The 19,533-nt window shown below is 39.1% G+C and overlaps 1 protein-coding gene and 1 long non-coding RNA gene across 4 annotated transcripts; one reads left to right on the top strand and one right to left on the bottom strand.

Moving 5' to 3' along the window:
- The first annotated feature begins 6,755 nt into the window (after nucleotides 1-6,755).
- Nucleotides 6,756-8,291, top strand: LOC149500259 (uncharacterized). Of its 3 annotated transcripts, none has more exons than XR_016325142.1 (3): nucleotides 6,756-7,056; nucleotides 7,385-7,923; nucleotides 7,981-8,291. It is a non-coding gene; the product is annotated as an uncharacterized LOC149500259 (long non-coding RNA). The 3 variants fall into 3 exon arrangements; XR_016325141.1 differs by having other exon boundaries at nucleotides 6,759-7,056; nucleotides 7,993-8,291; XR_016325143.1 differs by having other exon boundaries at nucleotides 6,765-7,056; nucleotides 7,385-7,630; nucleotides 7,993-8,291.
- A 440-nt stretch (nucleotides 8,292-8,731) lies between these two features.
- On the bottom strand, nucleotides 8,732-18,486 carry LOC114249806 (fatty acyl-CoA reductase wat-like). The gene is made up of 10 exons (XM_089737314.1): nucleotides 18,101-18,486; nucleotides 15,821-15,911; nucleotides 13,868-13,990; nucleotides 13,427-13,551; nucleotides 13,080-13,238; nucleotides 12,633-12,948; nucleotides 11,349-11,541; nucleotides 11,188-11,189; nucleotides 9,324-9,526; nucleotides 8,732-9,125 (listed from the first exon to the last, which is right to left on the bottom strand). The coding sequence occupies exons 1-10, from the start codon at nucleotides 18,268-18,270 to the stop codon at nucleotides 8,750-8,752; spliced, it is 1,758 nt and encodes a 585-aa protein (XP_089593440.1). The 5' UTR covers nucleotides 18,271-18,486; the 3' UTR covers nucleotides 8,732-8,749.
- Between the last annotated feature and the right edge of the window lie 1,047 nt (nucleotides 18,487-19,533).

Raw genomic sequence — 19,533 nt, 5'->3', positions numbered from 1 at the left:
AAAAATCAAAAAAAAAATTCAAAAAAAAATCAAAAAAAAATCAAAAAAAAATCAAAATAAAAATTCAAAACAAAAACAAAGGAATTATTTAAAGGAGTGTACGAGTGAGCCCACCAAAATATTCCTACTCCTAAGTATTTAGGTAACCTAGACCTCACCACTGTACCAAGGACACCCCAATAATAAGAACAAACTTAAAATTAAAAGTTATAAGATAGAAAATTGCTGATACCAGGTTTTGAGTTGTAACTAAACTCAAGCGCACCTGGCCTCTAGACTATAACTAGAAGCTAGTCACCAAACAGGACCCAATCAACAATTTACTATCACAAAGTATTCACACCGTTCAACGGGTAAGTCAAATAACAAAATTAAAATTAAAAATTAATTATATGATAGCAAATTGCTGATAAAAATTTGTGAATTAATTTTCAAACACTGATGGCCTCAGGACTATACCAAAGCCAGTCACCAAGCAGGGCCCACAGTCAGCAATCCACTACCACAAATTCAAACAAGTAATTTAAATTTAGAACAAATTAAAACAAATAACAAAAAATATATATAATAGCAAATTGCTGGTATAAGTTTTGAAATGACACTCATACACCGTTGGCCTCTGGACTATAACTAAGCTAGTCTCCAAACAGGGCCCAACCAGCAATCTACTACTACAAGTTCAACAAGTACTCCAGTTATATTCAATTACAAATGTGTTGCAGCTCAATTATACTAAAATATAAGTAGGAAGTGAGCTACAATCATACACAAATTAATAATAAATTATAAACCCAAACTGTAATAACATTCAGATTGTTACACACAATTATGCTTAAATAGATGTGGTAATCTACTGCTATGATGAGCAGAATTAACATAAATCTGTAGTAATAGTATGAAAATAGCTGACCACTGTAGCAGCTGTGTGCTAGGTCATAAACTCAGCCAGCACAGCTGTCCAACTCACGTACAATTAGTCAGCTATGCGCAGTGGAAGCTAATAAATCAGTCTTACTATTACTAACTATTACTACTCACTAATTTTCTTAACCAGGTGGATAGAAACACACTAAACGACCTGACCTAGGTCAGCAGAATGATAGTTTAAACAGAACCGAACCCTATGCCTACACTACTTCTGCTGACTAGTAACAAAATTAAGTGAGGTTAGACGTAAAAATTTTTACAATTCGTGGTAATTACTATAGATTTCACAAATCTAACCACGCTCTGCTACCAGAAACTGTTCGATTCGAACCCAGCGACCTCGTGGCAGCCTAGGGCTACGGAAACCAGCACGAGGTGCGCGTCGAACATGTGCCGCGATTCGCGGCGCCGTATGTACTATTTTAACAAAATATCATGCAATCACTCACCGGAACCGATGCCTTCGTCTTCTCACGCCGTATCACTTAGGGAGAAGGGTATAGGGCAGGAATGGATAAGGATTAGCGATGATACACAACTTTAGCGTAGACCGTCAATATACAGGTACCGTCCCGTTCGAGAAGCAAGACAAAGTGACAGATGTCAAATCGCGACGGCACCGTCAAATCGCGACCCGTGTTGCCGTGGTAAGAATTCAAAAACTAACGGATTGGTTTCGAACAGCGCCGTATTCGACGCGCACCTCGTGCTGGTTTCCGTAGCCCTAGGCTGCCACGAGGTCGCTGGGTTCGAATCGAACAATTTCTGGTAGCAGAGCGTGGTACGAAACTCTTTATTTTATTTACCTACATAAGTCATATTTTGCTTACTACCTGATAAATAAAGTCAATGCAATTATAAGTTTTATTTATATAATAATAAACTGGTGGTTGTGGAAAAGCACTTCAACAACACGATGCAACCAAAATCACACAAAAGCGGCGAATAAAAATACAAAGCCGGATCCGAAATCTAAAATAATAATAGGTTAGAAAATAAATCATACACTTTCAGATTTACCGCACGCACACATATTTACGAATAACTCAGCAACCAAAACGTCAAACAAGTTCAATGCTTCTAGTGTTCAGTGTTCTAGTGTCAAACAGACAGCGGCAGCTTGACTTTGACATTAAACAAAGACCATAGGCTACATAACTCTATGGGTTTGATGCTAGCTTGATCAAATTTTCATCATTATTACCTCACTCGAGGACAGTTGAGGAATATTGTAATGGTCGACTAAAAATACCAAACTCGAGTGAGTTTGGGAGGAATGCACGAGCATCATCGGATGAGTTAAGAGTGGAGGACTATTTTACAAAACGTCTAAAGATACGGGCATTAGACTATCTAAGGTATCTTATCACAAGTGATACCATCCTAATTGTTATTATTAATTATCTATAATAAAATTACCCAACATTTAAAATGGAAAAATCCCGATGCCCATATCTATCTCCGTGAACGCTTTGAATATCTGATTCTTGACGGCAAAGTTAGTCGACAAGCCACTTCTCTTCCTTTAAAAACTCCCATACACAGCTCTAGTCGCTATAGTGGCTCTTTCACAATGCAAGCAGTGTGATTATGGAATTCTCTCCCTCAACCTATTCGTACTAGTTCCTCTCTAGAAGTTTTTAAGAGTTAAATGAAGAAACATATCCTGTCACTTTAATTGTATTTAAGTTAATGTTTTATTTATGTTTATTTATATGTATTTTTCATTTTATATTAGATTTTTTTTAAGCTTAGTTTAAAAATCAGGCTTTAATTAATAATACCTTTTATATTGTACACTATTCCCCTCTTATACATCGTATTTCTCTCTGCTAATGGTTTGCTGGAAGAAAACTCATGAATGAGTTAAGCTCGCCTTTGTACATAGGTAGTATTTAGACATTCTTTAAATCTGTTTTTATTGTATTTTCTTTTGTGTACAATAATTATAAATAAATAAAATAAAAAGAAAAACAAACGGAAATTTTACTCTCCAAAATAAACGAAAAGTTTAATGAATAAACAATAACATTAACAACAGCAATAACGAAAAATGTTATAGAGGCCCTGGATGAAAAGATGAAAATATTAATGGAAGAAAATAATAACCTTAAAAGCAAGGTCACAGAATTGGAACAAAAAATAAAATTTTTAGAGAAGGCAAACCGAGACAATAGACATTTTGTAGTATAAGTGTAGATTTTATTTTTTATATTTTGTTTTAATTTGTTATGTTTTTAGTTATTTGTGTCTACTTAAAATTGTTAGCTTTAAATGTAAACTTTTCGGGAAATAAAGCTTTTATTACTATTATTATTTATTTTTATTTATTTATACTTTATGCACAAAACAAAACTTGTACACAGGCGGACTTAATGCCATGGGCATTCTCTTCCAGTCGACCATAGGGTGGTGCAGAGATAATGCATGGTAGGTGCATTGACAAAAAAAATAACAAACAACAACAACAAAACAAAAAAAAAGAACAAACTCAAAACAAAAATCTTCCTTAAAATAATATCTCAGTATTATAGAATACATATACTACAATTCAATATACCTATGTATAAAATAGTAAAATACATACATACACATAATTACACACAATAACACATGAAAATACACAATTTAGTATTATAGTTAAGAATGGCTAAAAGTAAATATATATATATATATAATATAATAATAATAATTGAAAAATGAAATAAACTAGTTTGGAGATGATTCTTCCAGTTTTTTGTGGATGTGTTCGCGAACTTTGAGTTTAAAAGTAAAGCGATTGCTGATCATCCTGATTTCTTTGGGAAGCGAATTCCATAATATTATGGACTGTACAAAGAAAGAAGAATGTAAAAAATCTGAGCGATGGATAGGACATTGTAAGAGACGATTATGTGAAGAACGTAGAATTTTGTCATGGCTTGCGTTCAAGTATTTAAAATGCGATTTTAAGTAAGAGGGTGAAGAGGCAGAGTCCAAAAGAGAAAACAAGGTAGTAAGCGCTCTCTCCTCTCTACGCTGACGGATCGGTAACCATTTCAGACGAGTTCGATGCGCGGACACATGGTCATATTTTCTAAGATTGAAAACGAATCGAATGCAATTATTGAGAAGGCGGTCTAGTTTGTTGAGGAGATCTGCATTCAGGTCATAGTAACACACATCACCGTAGTCTACCATAGGGAAAATTAAAGTCTGCACAAGCATGGCCTTTACATTTGATGGTAGCATATTTTTTAGCCGATAGAGAGATCGCAAGGTCCTGATGACTTTTTGACTAATGGATGTTACTTGCGCTCTCCAACCAAGTGTAGTGTCAATGTGTAATCCAAGATTTTTCACGTTTCGGCTAAAGGGGATGATTATGTCATTGAAAACAACAGGCGGCAGCTTAAAATTACTGATCTTACTCATATTTCGATGGCTACCAACAATTAACGCCTGGCATTTGGTAGGATTCACCGCCAGACCAAACCTATCGGACCAATTTTTGATTGATTTTAAATCATTGTTTAGTTTGGTAATAGCATCCGATATGTGATCAACATCGGTTTGTGCGTACAGTTGTAGATCATCGGCGTAAAGATGAAATGCACACCGTAGCTCAGGGGTGAGAAAATTTATAAAAATTGAAAACAAGAGAGGAGAGAGGACACCGCCTTGTGGGACGCCAGATTCAAGATTACACCAGTTTGATGAGAGTTCGTCATTACGAACAGATTGCTGACGTTCCTGAAGATAGGAAGAGAACCAATCCAACGCCCCTTTTGAGACGTTGAGATGAGAGAGGATGGAAAGAAGGATATCGTGACAAACGGTGTTAAACGCGTTTGAGAAATCAACCAAAACTAGTATAGTGATTTTGGATTCTTCCAAGCCCACCCTGATATCACCTGTCACTTTCAGAAGCGCGGAAATGGTGCTGTGGCCTGGTCTAAACCCAGATTGAAAAGGGCTAATTAGGGAATTATTAAATATAAATCGAGAAAGCTGCTTATGGACACAGATCTCGAGCACTTTGGATAGGAAGGGTAAGATTGAAATTGGGCGAAAGTGATTAGGAACAGAAGGGTCAGGAATTTTAGGTAGGGCACGAACATAAGCTCTGCGCCATAGGAAAGGAAACTCTCCAGAGTCAAGAGAGAAGTTAATAATATGATAAATTGCAGGTAGGAGACAGTCTAGGATAGTTATAATCATGCGGCGACATATGTTGTCATATCCCACCGCATTAGATTTAATGGAAAGTATCACTTTTTTTATCTCAGAGGGGGCAACTGGAAAGAGCTGAAAGGGGACAACATCTGGACGCCTTAGGCCAGACAAATAAGCTAACGTTTGATTTTTAGTTAAGGGATCTATCACGGAGGATGTGGAGAAGTGTCGGTTGAGATCATCTAATTGAATAATATTTGGAATGTCCAAACGTCGCGATCTGCCGATACCCAAAGTTCCGAGAAATTTCCAAACATCGGCAGGAGAAGAAGAAGCGATATTATCCAGAATGTGGCGGCGCTTGGCATTGCGTATCATTTGATTACACCTATTCCTAGCAGACTTAAAAAGGACCCAATTATCTTCGATGCGATTCTTTTTGTATTTTCGAAAAGCGCGATCTCTGCGACGCATGGCCATCTTAACTCCTTCAGTCATCCACGGTGCAGGCGTTCGTTTCAGTTTTACTTTTCTAATTGGGGCATGGATATCGTATAATTTGATTACGATATTATTGAAAATTTCGACTTTGTGATCAACTGATGCAGCATCTACTAGGGGATCCCAGTTTATCTCGGCTGCATCATTTCTGAGTTTTTCAAGATCCATGCGAGCAAAGCAGCGCCTGTGCAGGGTCTTGGGAACAGGTTTTGGGGATTTAAGGATATAGGTAAGAAAAATTAGGTCATGATGAGAGAACCCTGGAGCAGAATGTTGACCATGAGAGGAAACTAAGGAAGGATTCGAGGTAAGGATTAAATCGAGCCAGGTGTCTTCACCGACGGTATTTAGGTGCGTAGCTTGTAGTTGCATTAGATGAAGAGTAGCTGATTCAATGATTTGAAGAAGCTTCTGGGATCTAGGGGAATTACCAGAAAGGATATTTGTGTTGAAGTCACCCATGATGATAAGATGTGCGTACTCAGAGCCCAAAGATTCTAATACTGTTTCGAACTCAGTAAAGTAATCAATATTAGGGGGACAATAGGTGACACCAATTACAGTTTTTACTCTCTTAACACAAACCTCAAGAAAAAGAAACTCCGCACTAGAGTTGGTAGAAGAAGAAGACAATATTTTATATGGAAACGTGCTGCGGAGATAAATGGCCACACCACCTCCTCTACCGACCGTTCTATCATTACGGATAAGAATAAAACCTGGGAGAGAGAAAGAGGTCGACAGGAGAGTAGGCTTGAGCCACGTTTCGGATATCAGGATGACGTCGACGTTGGTATTGTAAAATGTATGATACAGTTCGCTATAATGACTGGCTACACTCTGTGCATTGATGTGGCATACGTTGAACTGGCAGCCAGATTTGTGGTCAAAAGTATGTCGTAAGAAGTCACCCAGGGTGTCGGTGGCTGAACCAAAACTTTCCTCTCCAGAAGACGTATTGGATTCGTTTGCAGAAAAAAAAGAATCATCATCAGTATCTGATACACCTGATACAAAAGACATAAATAATAAAATTAGAAGAAAAACAAAAAAAAAAAAAAAAAAAAATGTGTCTATGTGTAAAACAAACTAATCTATATAAATAAACTAATCTATACAAATATATACTAATCTATATTAATATATACTAATCTATATTAATATATACTAATCTATATAAAACTAATCTATAAAATAAAAAAAAAAAAAAAAAACTATCTAAAAATATTATAAATAACAATTTGGTAAGATACAATCTATATGCATTAAAAACCAAAGAGAGAAAAAAAAAATTATTAATAACAAACAAAAATGAATAAAGCGTATATCTCAACACCACCTGCCAGCTAACACCAATATAAAATATAGAAGATGTAAATTAAATTCAGTGAACATCAAGAAACATTTAGAAAGCATTACAAAATATAAACAAAATCCAAAACACAAAACAATAGAACAACTACACTACGTCTGGTACGTTTAAGTAGTCTGTAACTGATTTTATACCAAAATACGAATGTTTTAAACTATGTCATTAACCACCAACTTCATTGGACTGAATGAAAACAGAACAAATAACAATAAAATTATTGGAATAGAACTTAATTTATACAAACTTAAAACTACTTACCTAAAAGTAATATACAGATACTACAGAAAAAAAAGAAAAACAAAAAAAAAAAGATGAAATAAATGACATAATAAAAATACACACACACTTTTACTACATCGGTATGGTAGTTTTCGAGTTGCCTATCAAAAGAACATTAAAGCACCATTACTTCCGAATTTTATGTTTTAGATTTCCTGCCTCATCACTCTTTCCACTCACATGAGATGCCACTGAAGCTTTTGGAAACTTCAACAGCAAAGGGCTCAGCTCTTCCATAGCTGTTACCTTATGACGTGTTCCATTAGTTGTCTTGATAACTATGATTCCATCCTGGGTCCAGCAGGATCGCATTCCGAAGTGAGCTCTTGCCTTGATAAATATGGACTGCCTGGGCTTTGTCAAAAACTCCTTCAATGAAATTGAACAACCCTTTAGGTTAGACTTTGCTCTCCAAACATTGGATTTAATGTTTTCATTAGTGAACCTCACAAGAATGGGCCTGTTATGCTCCTGACTTCGCGCACCAAGTCTGTGGCATTCTTTTATGGAAGAAGAAGACACATTTTTCAAGGCCAACTTATTATTTAGCACATTTAAGATGACTGAAGTGCAATCCTCTCCGTCAACCTCGGTACATCCCTGGAAAAGCAAAGTCCTGCGTCGCTGCCGAGTCTCCAGACTATCAATCTGCTTCATGCACTCTCCGATTTGTGTCCGGAGCAGCCCAAGTATGCTAAAGACCAACTCTCTGAACGTACGGAACTCTTCAGCAACTTTATTTACAGTTTCCTTTGCAGGTCCCGCAGACTGAATCTGTGTTTCAAGTTCACCCATCTTCCGTGTGAAGTTTTCTTCTAAGTTCTTTTGAATAGTTAATATTTCAGCAAGTTGAGACATGATGGGCTTGAGTGTGAGGAACAAGATGTCACTTAAATGGTTGAAGGTGTACTGGCTGGCGCTTTGCAGCTTTATTTATGACACATGAGCTGCTGCAAACGTTAGTACCAAATCACAAATACTTGTGTACAAACTGGATGTTAAAAAATATTGATAAAAGATTATGTTTCTAATTTTCAATAAAATTTTATGTTTAAAACACGTCTACACTTTTTCACACCTACCCACAAATTTTTTATTATTATTTATTTATATTTATTTAAAATCTCATTAGTTACAAAATATTTTTTGAAAAAGATATTAAAAATACAATTTTTAAAAAACACTATATAAGAATAGATTGCCGCTGATGGCGGTGTCTACGACACAAGCCACCAGTGGTTAGGACTCCAGAGTGAGAAACCTCCTCACAATGCGTGCAGTATCGAGGATAACTGCTTTCTGTATTAGGCCCTTAACCCAGCTGGATAACGAAAGTTTCTTAAGAAGTTGATCGAAACTTTTCGCCATCAAGCCATGTACCGACACAACTATTGGAACAATGATGGTCGAATCAACATGCCACATGGCAGTAGTCTCGTGTGCATTATTATTATTATTATTATTATAAGTACTATATTTTACTTATATTTCACACCGTGTACTTTATAAATAAGTCTATACTGCATGCTCATATGATCGAAACACATACATGAATATGGCACAGAAAATGTACACAAAAAAAATGACGACTCCAAAAAATAGTCCATGATAACATAAATTAGCTATCTTCAACCAGCTCTGTTTCTTCCTACCATATTCGGTGTATTTGAGGCCGTCTTTAATGATGAACTTTCTTAAGCCTATGAACCAGATCGCCATAAAACGCGAGCAATCTATCTTCGCAACATCAAAATTGAACAATATCCTGTCAGTTTTTGACATTTGGTTCAACATGGCTACAGTGTTGTCATCGACAAAATTCCACTGGTTTCTCAGGAAATATCCGTACAACAAAGACATTTTGTATATCTTTTCATACATTTTAACGAATCTGCAATTATAAAATATACTGTTCGTTAGACATTTAGTTAACATAAGATAAACCAACAATATATACCTGATTATTTCATGTCTTTGCGTAACTTTGGTATCATTGTGAATTTTCTGTTGTAAATCCGGCTATGTCCCATAATATCTCTTACCTACATGTTATAAAACGCCTTGAGAATATAAGCCAAGGAGTACTTACGACTTTATGCCCTCAGGCCGCTTCATGGAGGTCACATTAAACACGAAGTCGGCTACATACGCAGGTATGTAATGCAATAGCCATGTTAACAACCAGAATACAACATCACTTCCGGTCCCAAAACCATAACAATACCAAACGGCTTTCGGTGTAGCATACTCTAGTGTCTTAGAACTCTTCAGGAAATCAGACAGACATACAAGCTGTAAAAAGAGATTTCGATGTAAATAATTTAAAGTTGGAGAAATAAATATTGACGGAGGCTAAGTAGATAATCGCCTTATCGTTACCGCCGCTGACTACTCTCCGAATCTTAATCACGCAGAAGCCAGTCACCGGTGACGTCCTAGACACGTCCTTACGGATCCAGCAGATCCAATAATTCTTGCATTAGACGCCTTCAGCTCTAACGCAGGTGGACCCCGGTAACCGTACTCGTCGAACTCTGCAAAGAGTTAGACGTGCAACCTAACCCATGTATAAGCCCACTGAGTATCTCGCCGGGTCTTCTCAGCGGGTCGCGATTCCGATCCGTTAGTAAATTCATTAGCGAAGCAGCTGCTCTTGAGTTGTTAGGTCTTCTCCGGAGGTGCTCGGGCAGCTGTTAGCTAATCTCACCCTTCCTAGCTAAGCCTGTGCTCGTCCACATGTTCTGGTGAAACTAGAAAGGTCTCCGAGGCAAGTGGAATGAAGTCGTCGTGGCCTAAAGGATAACGCGTCCGATGCATTCGTATCTCGCGATGCAACGGTGTTCGAATCTCGCAGGCGGGAACCAATTTTTCTAATGAAATCCGTACTTTACAAATGTTCACGATTTATTTCCTCGGTGAAGGAATAACACCGTGTAATAAAAATCAAATCCGCAAAATTATAATTTGCATCATTACTGGTGTGGACGAAATAAGATTGGCTCTGAGACAACTCAAGAATGGAAAACCCCCCGGAGATGATGGTATAACAACTGAGCTATTGAAAGCAGGAGGAACACCTCTCTTAGTAGAGCTACAGAAGCTTTTCAACCACGTCATTCACCGCGGGAGAACTCCGAAGGCGTGGAACAACAGTATTGTGGTACTTTTTTTCAAAAAAGGAGACAAAACTCTTTTAATGAACTACAGACCAATCTCCCTCCTGAACCACATCTATAAGTTGTTCTCACGAGTCATCACAAATCGCCTGGCAAGAAGGTTCGACGAATTTCAGCCCCGAGAGCAGGCTGGGTTTCGGAGCGGCTATGGAACCATAGACCACATACACAAAGTGCGGCAGATTATAGAAAAGACCACAGAATATAATCGGCCCCTGTGCATGACTTGCTGGAGCAGACGGGTTCTCGAGCCGAGACCGCGCAGCGGAAGACGTAACGTGGAACGCCCCCTGGCTAGATGGTGCGATGACCTCCGCACGGTGGCCGGCAAGAAGTGGATGAGGAGAGCCGCAGACCGGGCTCAGTTGTGTAGATTGGGAGAGGCCTATGTCCAGCAGTGGACGACTGTGGGCTGTTGATGATGATGATGATGATGGTGGTAGGACCTCTTGTGAGTCCGCGCGGGTAGGTACCACCACCCCGCCTATTTCTGTCGTGAAGCAGTAATGCGTTTCGGCTTGAAGGGTGGGGTAGCCGTTGTAACTATACTGAGACCTTAGAACTTATATCTCAAGGTGCGTGTGCTTTAATACGCCACACGCACACATACACACACGAATGGTTTTGTTTAAAGGCCATAATCTTGTTAAGCCTGAATTAGCTATCAACTGTTCTGAATAAAATGTGGCCACGAACCGCTTTCACAGTCACGAAATCATAATCATAGCCTTGGCAGAGTAGTCGTGGAGTGGAATCCTTGTTTATTAAAGCCTTGACAGCTGCTCTTATATACTAACGAAATAATAGCTTATTAAACATTGCAGTGGAGACTTCCCCCTCAAATATTGAAGTGCACTGAAGAATAAAAGTTGTCCGTGAACCCTGACAATAGCCGTAAGCTTTTCTAATCACGTACGTTGAATCATTTTGATACTTACATGTTTCAATTTTGCTCCCAGAACAGCTTATATTATAAACTTTAATTTCTTTTTCATTCTTATTGTAACGTATATTGGTATACGATGCTGTTGCTATTACCGCATTATTGACGTAGTCCACGGGCATTATTGGAATGCTAATATCACTCGTTAAAACTACGTGCATAACGCCTAGCATTAATGTCAAAAGTATCTGAAAAAAAAACCAAATTACATTATCTGTGTGCAAATTACATTATGTTTGACAACTGATTTAGCAGAATTAATCATAGACCTTTATAGTATACTTCAGTGGAATTAATACATTAATTTTTTGAGTCATCAAATCACATCACGTTAAATCACACATAGAAGCTAAGAGGCATCACTTTGAGAAGCCTCTTCTATGTGATTCGATAGTTGACTTCTCTGAATCCAAAAAAATCTAACAAGTCAACCTTAACCAACATACGAATAGCCAACAGTCGAAAGATACGGATCGGCGTTCGTGAAAAAGAACACCATCAAACTTACATGATAATATATTTATTCTAGAACTATCGACAAAGCTAATCATATTGTATTGTTTCGAAACCAGTACGAGTTCGTGCTCCGTTACTTCGCTTGTGGATTGGCCAGTAAGGTGTTACCATGGGTGTGCTTACAAATCTTAAACTCTGACCGGGTTCTGACCCCGGACGGAGATCGGACGTCGGGTGTAAGAGTGCAGGGTAGTCGTTTAGTGGGTGGGCCCTAAAACCCTTGGGCCCGCGATCTGCTCTCAACACCTGCAGATCGTTGAGTCTCACATACCCCGCGCGCCCCCTAGGCGCGGGGACCTGGTAGGAGGTTCGGCCCCCGGCCCGGAAAAAAAAAACACCCTGACAACTCAACCAAGTTAAGTTTGCACCTCGCATCGATTACGTCACACTGCCGCTTAGGTATGGTCTGAAAAAAGGATTCGCTATGACTTTAAAAAAATGTAAACAAATGTTTGTTAGATTTTACTTTGTATTTATTGTTTTTAACAATATATTATACATAGGTAGAATAGAATATAGTGATGTCGGGTTTTTGTATTAAGACCACCCGGGCTTTCTTGCACTTTTTTAAATTTGTAACCCAATTGCTCAGTAATCATTTTCCTTTATCTTTCTTTTTCAGGATTCTGTTTCTATGTACTGATGCGACAGGGCGATCGCGGGAAGGTGAGCGGGAAAGCGGGCGGAGCGCCGCATTCCAGCGAGGTACACTGTACACTTTACGAACCGTTTTTATCTAATCCCAACTTTGATTTATACTTACCCCGCTTGGACCGATCACCGAGTTCATATCCACCCATCCAGGGGTGGGTTCATTGAGCGTGCAGATAACTGAAAACGGAAAATATAATGGATTGCTTCGATCGTCACATAAGAGGTCCGGTGTTAAACTATACATGTGGCCAGTTACTACATATTTATATGTCTCGAATTTAGCTATTTCGGAAAGAAGAGCCCTTGAATACTTGCCTACGGGTGGCCTCACTATGGCCACAGGTAAATTCTTGCCCATTGTACGCACGACATCCTCGGCTATGGCCTTCGTGAAGCAGTACGTGTTGGGCCAGTCCCTTATCAAACTGAAAACAGGAATTCATTACACATGACCGATTTCAAACTACTGCTGTCTGCACGTGCCCTCACGACCCTCGGTCCCAGAGCTCTCATCCACCCAAATGACGCGCGTGTTCACTTCGGCTCGTCTACTCACTCAGCAGTGATCGCGTTGAGTCTGCATTCTTCGACTGTCTCCGCGAGATGTATCATGACTTCCGGAGGGACAGGGCTTTCATAGATTTTCTCCTCCAAATTGTGATTTATTCTGCTTTTGGTTGCATTAGAGAATGCGGTTGACACGTGTACGAAGGATCTAGAGATGATTAAATAAACCAGACGTTTAGTGTTGACGTTTTTTTTTATGATTAAATCGTATAGGGTAAGTCCTGGTGGTACATTTAAGATAGACCCTTTACGTGGTCCGGAAGTCTGCTCATAGTTCACGTAAAGAAAATAATACAATAATTCACAGCACAAGATTCGTTGTAAGGAAGAAATCACCTTAAATCTTTGCAGCATTTGGCCAGTTCCATGATCTCCCTGGTTCCTCTGACGTTGATGAATGTGGCCTTCTTCAGTGGCTCTTCGAACCTGGTCGTGGCAGCCACATGGAATATCACATTCACCTAAAATTCATTCTTAACGATAACGTCAGTTTTGTAAATCTTGGATGTCGACTTGAATCTATGAAATATACATGTACACACTTGACAAGTACTGGGATGTAATTAGGATGTACTTGTACAGAAAGATCAAACGGCTGTTTATAGCTGGGTTTCTATAAGACAGTAAAATGTCATCAACATTAAGATTTCGATTTTATTTTTCAGTTTGGGTTGCATATTTTAACTTTGGTCCTACCATGGTACAAACTGAAATCTATAGCTGCTTCTTCTCATGCTGGCTGGCACAAGGTGTGTAATGTCAGTAAGGGAAGTGTACCTCGTGCGCAAGCTTCATTCTGTCTTCATCGTTCAGGCCGACGCCTAGTTCTGAGATGTCGCCTTCGACCGGTATCACTTTCCGAGCGAAATCTGGTTGTTGAGACCGTAAATTGTCGTATACCTTAAACAATAAATAGATTTAGAACAACGAATACAATTTGCGATCAATCTATATGTGTACGTCACAGTTAATTTGTTTAATCCCTATCGATCGAAATAAATACAATGACACAATGGGATAAATACCTACTATTGCTTGAGACTAAATTCCGGCCAAACTATATAAAAAACAGGAAATTGAAAAATTGTATTGGCAACACAAAACCGATGATAATTATTTATGCATAACATTTTTTTTTTTGTTAAATCGTGCCCACTAAGTTCTTATTAATACGGAATAAATTAAAACAGAAATCGAAAAACTAATGGATTTAATTATGTATGTATTCAGATTCATTGTATTATTGTTGTAGGTTTATTTCAGAATATTGAAATTCCACAAGTTTTCATTTAAATTTGCAAGTTTTTATTTATAACTGACCCGGCAGACTTTGTAGTGCCTCAATCGATAAATAAAAGACCTAAGCTTTTGTATAAAATAAACTTAAAACAAACAAAAGGAATCCGTCCGACGGGGGACACATCAAAGGAAAAACAAAATTGTTATTTTTATTTAATTCCGAGCATTTTAATATTTAACCTTTTAAACCTTCTCTGGACTTCCACAAATAATTCAAGACCAAAATTAGCCAAATCTGTCCAGCCGTTCTCGAGTTTTAGCGAGACTTACAAACAGCAATTCATTTTTATATATATAGACTAGCTGACCCGGCAAACGCTGTTTTGCCATGTATATTATTTCTAGGAAACATTTTTTTTGTTCAATAAAAATAATTATCTACTATAAGTGTGCGGGGACATATTTATAATCGAAAACGTTATAAAGAATAAAAGTATGTTTTATTTAGGTTAATAAATAAATCTTTATTAAAGTAACGAATATATTTTAAATTATAATCTTTGATAGCTATCTTAACATCGAAAATAATTATTCATATTTTTACGATCAATTATGGCAGTTGAAAAAAAAAATTAATCTCTCAGCCGGGGCGCGAGATCAAATTGAATTAAAAAAAAAACATAATTAAAGGAATTTGAAATTATAAACTCAGAATATGAATTTATCGTACTAAAATTATATTATTTAATTGACATCTTGCAACATTATTGCGGATCTGTGCATAGAATTAAAAAAAAACGTGATGGAAAAATAGGGCTTGATCGTATAAGAGTGAAAATTGAGAGTAATATGAACTTCATTACTTTAAGTCACGACAAAATAAAAATAAAAATTGCCAGAAAAATTTAAGTTTATAATTAACAAATAAAAAATAGGGGTTGATCATAGAGGGATGAAAAATTGAGAGTAAATTCAGATTTTTTATTTTAATTCATGACAAAATAAAAATGAAAATCTTGCCAAAAAAAATTAAAGTTTATAATTAACAAATAAAAAATTGAGATTGATCGTAGAGGGGTGAAAATTTCAGAGTAATATGAATTTTTTTATTCTAAGTCATGATAAAATAAAAACAAAATTCTTGCAAAAATTTAAAGTTTTTAATTTGCAAATAAAAATAAGGCTTGATCGTAGAGGGGTGAAAATTTAGGGTTGTGTGTATTTTTGTATGCTGTATAATAAAAAAATAAAAACAAAAAATTATTTTTACTGTCCAAAAGTTATTCGATTCTCAACCCTGGCCGATATGCACGCTAAGATTCGCGAAGATCGGTCGAGCCGTTTCGGAGGAGTTCAATCTCGCACACCGTGACACGAGAATTTTATATATTAGATAGATTATCTTCTTTTAAGATTTATGTCATAAATCATATAGAGGCTACATACATATAACAATCAAATAAGTTTAAAAACAAAAAAACACGTACTAACTTGCTCATTTAATTGTGACTTCAGTCTCTCTTGCATCGATTTCCCTTTCTTCGACCTAATCAACAGGTAAATTCGTTTAACGTCGCACGACCTGAAAAATTGAAAGTAAAAAATAAAAATAAAAATCTATCGTGGGTCTATCTAAAATGATCTACCTACCACCCCGCTACAGAATCAATGCCCCTAGTGTATTCCCTCAGCGCTATCACATATCCACCTTCGGGTGGACCACCATCACCGAAGGGTGGGGCAGCCGTTGTAACTATACTGAGACTTTAGAACTTATATCTCAAGGTGGGTGGCCAATTTACGTAGTAGATGTCTATGGGCTCCGGTAACCACTTAACAACTATGCCGGCTGTGAGCTCGTCCACCCATCAAAGCAATTTAAAAAAAAAAAACCTTCAAAGCTTATGAACAGGCTCGTGGCATTGAGCCTTCAGTCACTTGCAGCTTGGACGGAAGAAGAACATTATTTTGTTTTTTAGTTTTGTCATATCACTCTTGTCAGAGCGGTCATGGTCGTCATCCAGTATCATTGCTGTGGGCAGATATGCGCCTCACGAGCAATCCCTTACCTTACTTACCTACGGAGCCGAAACGTGGACACTGACTGTGCGACTAGTCCACCAACTAAAAGTTACTCAGCGAGCTATGGAGCGAGCTATGCTTGGTTTGTCATTGCGAGACCGAATACGCAATGAGGTAAAGCTGCCCGCCACCCACCTCGTGATATAAGTTCTAAGGTCTCAGTATAGTTACAGCGGCTACCCCACCCTTCGAACCGAAACGCATTACTGCTTCACGGCGGAAATAAGCGTGGTGGTGGTACCTACCCGTGCGGACTCCCAAGAGATCCTACCACCAGTGATTACGCAAATTATAATTTTTGCGGGTTTGATTTTTATTACAATAAGTTATTCCTTCACCGTGGAAGTCAATCGTGGACATTTTTTGAGTACGTATTTAATATATAATAATATATAAGTAATATTATAGAAAAATTGGTACCCGCCTGCGGGATTCGAACACCGGTGCATCGCTACATACGAATGCACCAGACGTCTTATCCTTTAGGCCACGACGACTTCAAAATTACAAACTATCTCTCCACGGAATATCAACTTTACAAATGAGGCCATCAGCGCCAAAGTGGCCTTTTTTTTCGGGTTGGGGGCCGAACCTCCTAGGAGGTCCCCGCGCAGAAGGGGCACGCGGGGTATGTGAGACTCAACGATCTGCATGGTGTTGTGAGCAGACCGCGGGCCCAAGGATTTTAGGGCCCACCCACTAAACGACTCCCCTGCACTCTTACACCCGACGTCCGATCCTCTCCGAGGCAAGAACCCGGATGAGGTAGGGGGTTTGCCGCGGTAAACACTACAACCAGACGGCGCGGCTCACCCCAAGGACGTCCAGCCGACGGAGCCTTCGAGGCGAATCGAAGGCTCTGAAACGTCGGCCGTCTCGGTACGGCAGAGCGTAAAAGTGGCCTAACCCACAATTTTTCATAATCATGCCTATAATATGTATATTGCAATTTATTTAAAACTAGCTGACCCGGCAGACTTCGTAGTGCCTCAATCGGTAAATAAAAGACTCAAACGTTTGTATAAAATAAACTTAAAACAAACAAAAGGAAGCTGTCCGACGGGGGACACATCAAAGGAAAAACAAAATTGTTATTTTTATTTAATTCCGAACATTTTCATATTTATCTACCTTTTAAACCTTCTCTGGACTTCCAAAAATAATTCAAGACCAAAATTAGCCAAATCGGTGCAGCCGTTCTCGACTTTTAGCGAGACTAACGAACAACAATTCATTTTGATGTAAAAGCGGCCTATCCATAGCTTCACCCGAAGATAACAGATGGCTTTGTAAACATAATTTTTGCGCGTATTGTTTTTTTTGCCTACTCAAATTCAAATTCATGAAAACTTAAACCTCATCGCTCTATAATAACTAGTGGTCGGAGTAGGTATATTGATTTTATATATGCTTGCGTCAAGATATTATAATATGGACATGCTATTTTATCCATAACGTGCGGGAAGTACTTTAAACACTGATTCATGCTAATTTTAAAATTCCGGAACAAATATCACAATAAATATGAAGTTCCGGTATTTTGGAGGCATATACGTTTGACGTCAACGACCTTAAATCAATCTACCTACTCCGACCTCTGATAATAGCTATGGTAAGCTTAGGCCGCTTTTGCGCTGACGGCCTCAAATCTCATTTGAGTTGTAAGTTGTTTATGGCACCACTGATCACCTTAGAAGCTTCTCTATGAGTTGTTTCCCGATGAAGCCCGTCCCTCCAGTAATCAGCGCTGTGGTTCCCGCGTAGAACTGCCGCACAGCCGACTCGCCGCGGAGCGCTTCCTCCTCCAGCGCCTTCTGACGCGAGACCTGCTCGATCTCCAAAGCCAAAGCGCTGTCCATTCTGAAATTGGTTATTTACGGGCTGCAATTTAACAAAATGACGACGACAGACGGACTACTGACAAATTTCTGGCGAACTAGCAACAAACACGCAAGTTTAAATACGCGTAATTAGACAACGTATCACTAATAGAATAAGCAGCCAGTTTTAAATAATTATACGACATTTCGTTAATATAGAATAATTTGTATTTTAATTCGCCGTGACCTACGACTCGCGGAAATAAATATTAAAAAAAAATACGCAAATCATCTTTTAAAAATAAACTATTATAGCAACCCTAACGCCTGCCGCGTCGGCTGCCGCGTCTGATCGCGCGCCGCGACCAATGAGGGATTCTCGTTGTCGGCTTCCGGCGCGATTCAAAGATTAGCGACCGAGGGGGCTTTCCTTTTGGCAAGCCGCGCGTGCGTCTTTACTGACGCCGACAGTTCACCCGCAACCTAATATATTAAGTGTATAAATCTATGCCCGCAACCACCGAAGCATACACACGAGAATACGTCCGCACCTCGCTCGCTACCATTCCTTTTCGAACTTGTTTGTGGGACCCTCTGGAGTATTCATACCCAGTGCTCCAGCTGGACAACACAAAACTGGCGCCTCAACGTGGTAAGGAGGACAACACAAAACTGGCGCCTCAACGTGGTAAGGAAAATCTAGCGGTGAGTCGACGAGCGGTGAGCGGTGAGCGGTGAGTCGGTTTTGCAAATAAAATTGTGAACTCATGATCATGGTGAACACTCGAAGTGATAACCGTGCTAGCCGAAATCGCAGGGATGATGATGCAACGGACCCGTCGTCTGTCCGCGTCCCGCGATCGGTCTCCCCGAGCGCGTCCGCCGCCCAAGAAAATGGCGCCGGTGACGCCTCGCGCATAATCTACGAGTCCTTTCGAGAAGCATCTACGAGCGCGTCTCCCGCCTGCGAAATCGGCGCTGCTGACGCCTCGCGCTCCAATCACCACAACCGATCCGGTGACAGCCACGTGGCCCCGCCGAAGCCACCTTCTCCAGCGAGCACGTGTCAACAATAGTAGAGGCACTACAGCGGAGCCAAACAGAGGTTTTGAAATCATTATTTGAAACGATACGGCACAACACATCAACACCAGTGCCCGCATCACATGCACACGCGAACTTCGCCCGATGTACCGCGCGCTTTAGTGGGACTGCAGGTGAGTCGCTTGATGCCTTCCTGGATGCGGCTGAGGCGTATCGCGACTGCTCCGACATCTCGGATGAGAACGCCGTCCGGGGATT

Source organism: Bombyx mandarina, chromosome 23 (assembly GCF_030267445.1).
Source record: "Bombyx mandarina strain Sakado chromosome 23, ASM3026744v2".
In the NCBI taxonomy this organism is placed as follows: Eukaryota; Metazoa; Arthropoda; class Insecta; order Lepidoptera; family Bombycidae; genus Bombyx; species Bombyx mandarina.
This window is presented reverse-complemented; position numbering and strand designations above follow the sequence as displayed.

Bases quoted from the DNA above. Each gene is read 5' to 3' on its own strand.
- LOC114249806 (XM_089737314.1), bottom strand. From the start codon at position 18,270: ATGGACAGCGCTTTGGCTTTGGAGATCGAGCAGGTCTCGCGTCAGAAG. The intron at 12,949-13,079 runs GTGAGTAGACGA...TCCTGTTTTCAG, and splicing joins CTCAACGCGATCACTGCTGA to TTTGATAAGGGACTGGCCCA. The intron at 11,542-12,632 runs GTAAGTATAAAT...TTTTTTTTTCAG, and splicing joins CGGTGATCGGTCCAAGCGGG to ATACTTTTGACATTAATGCT.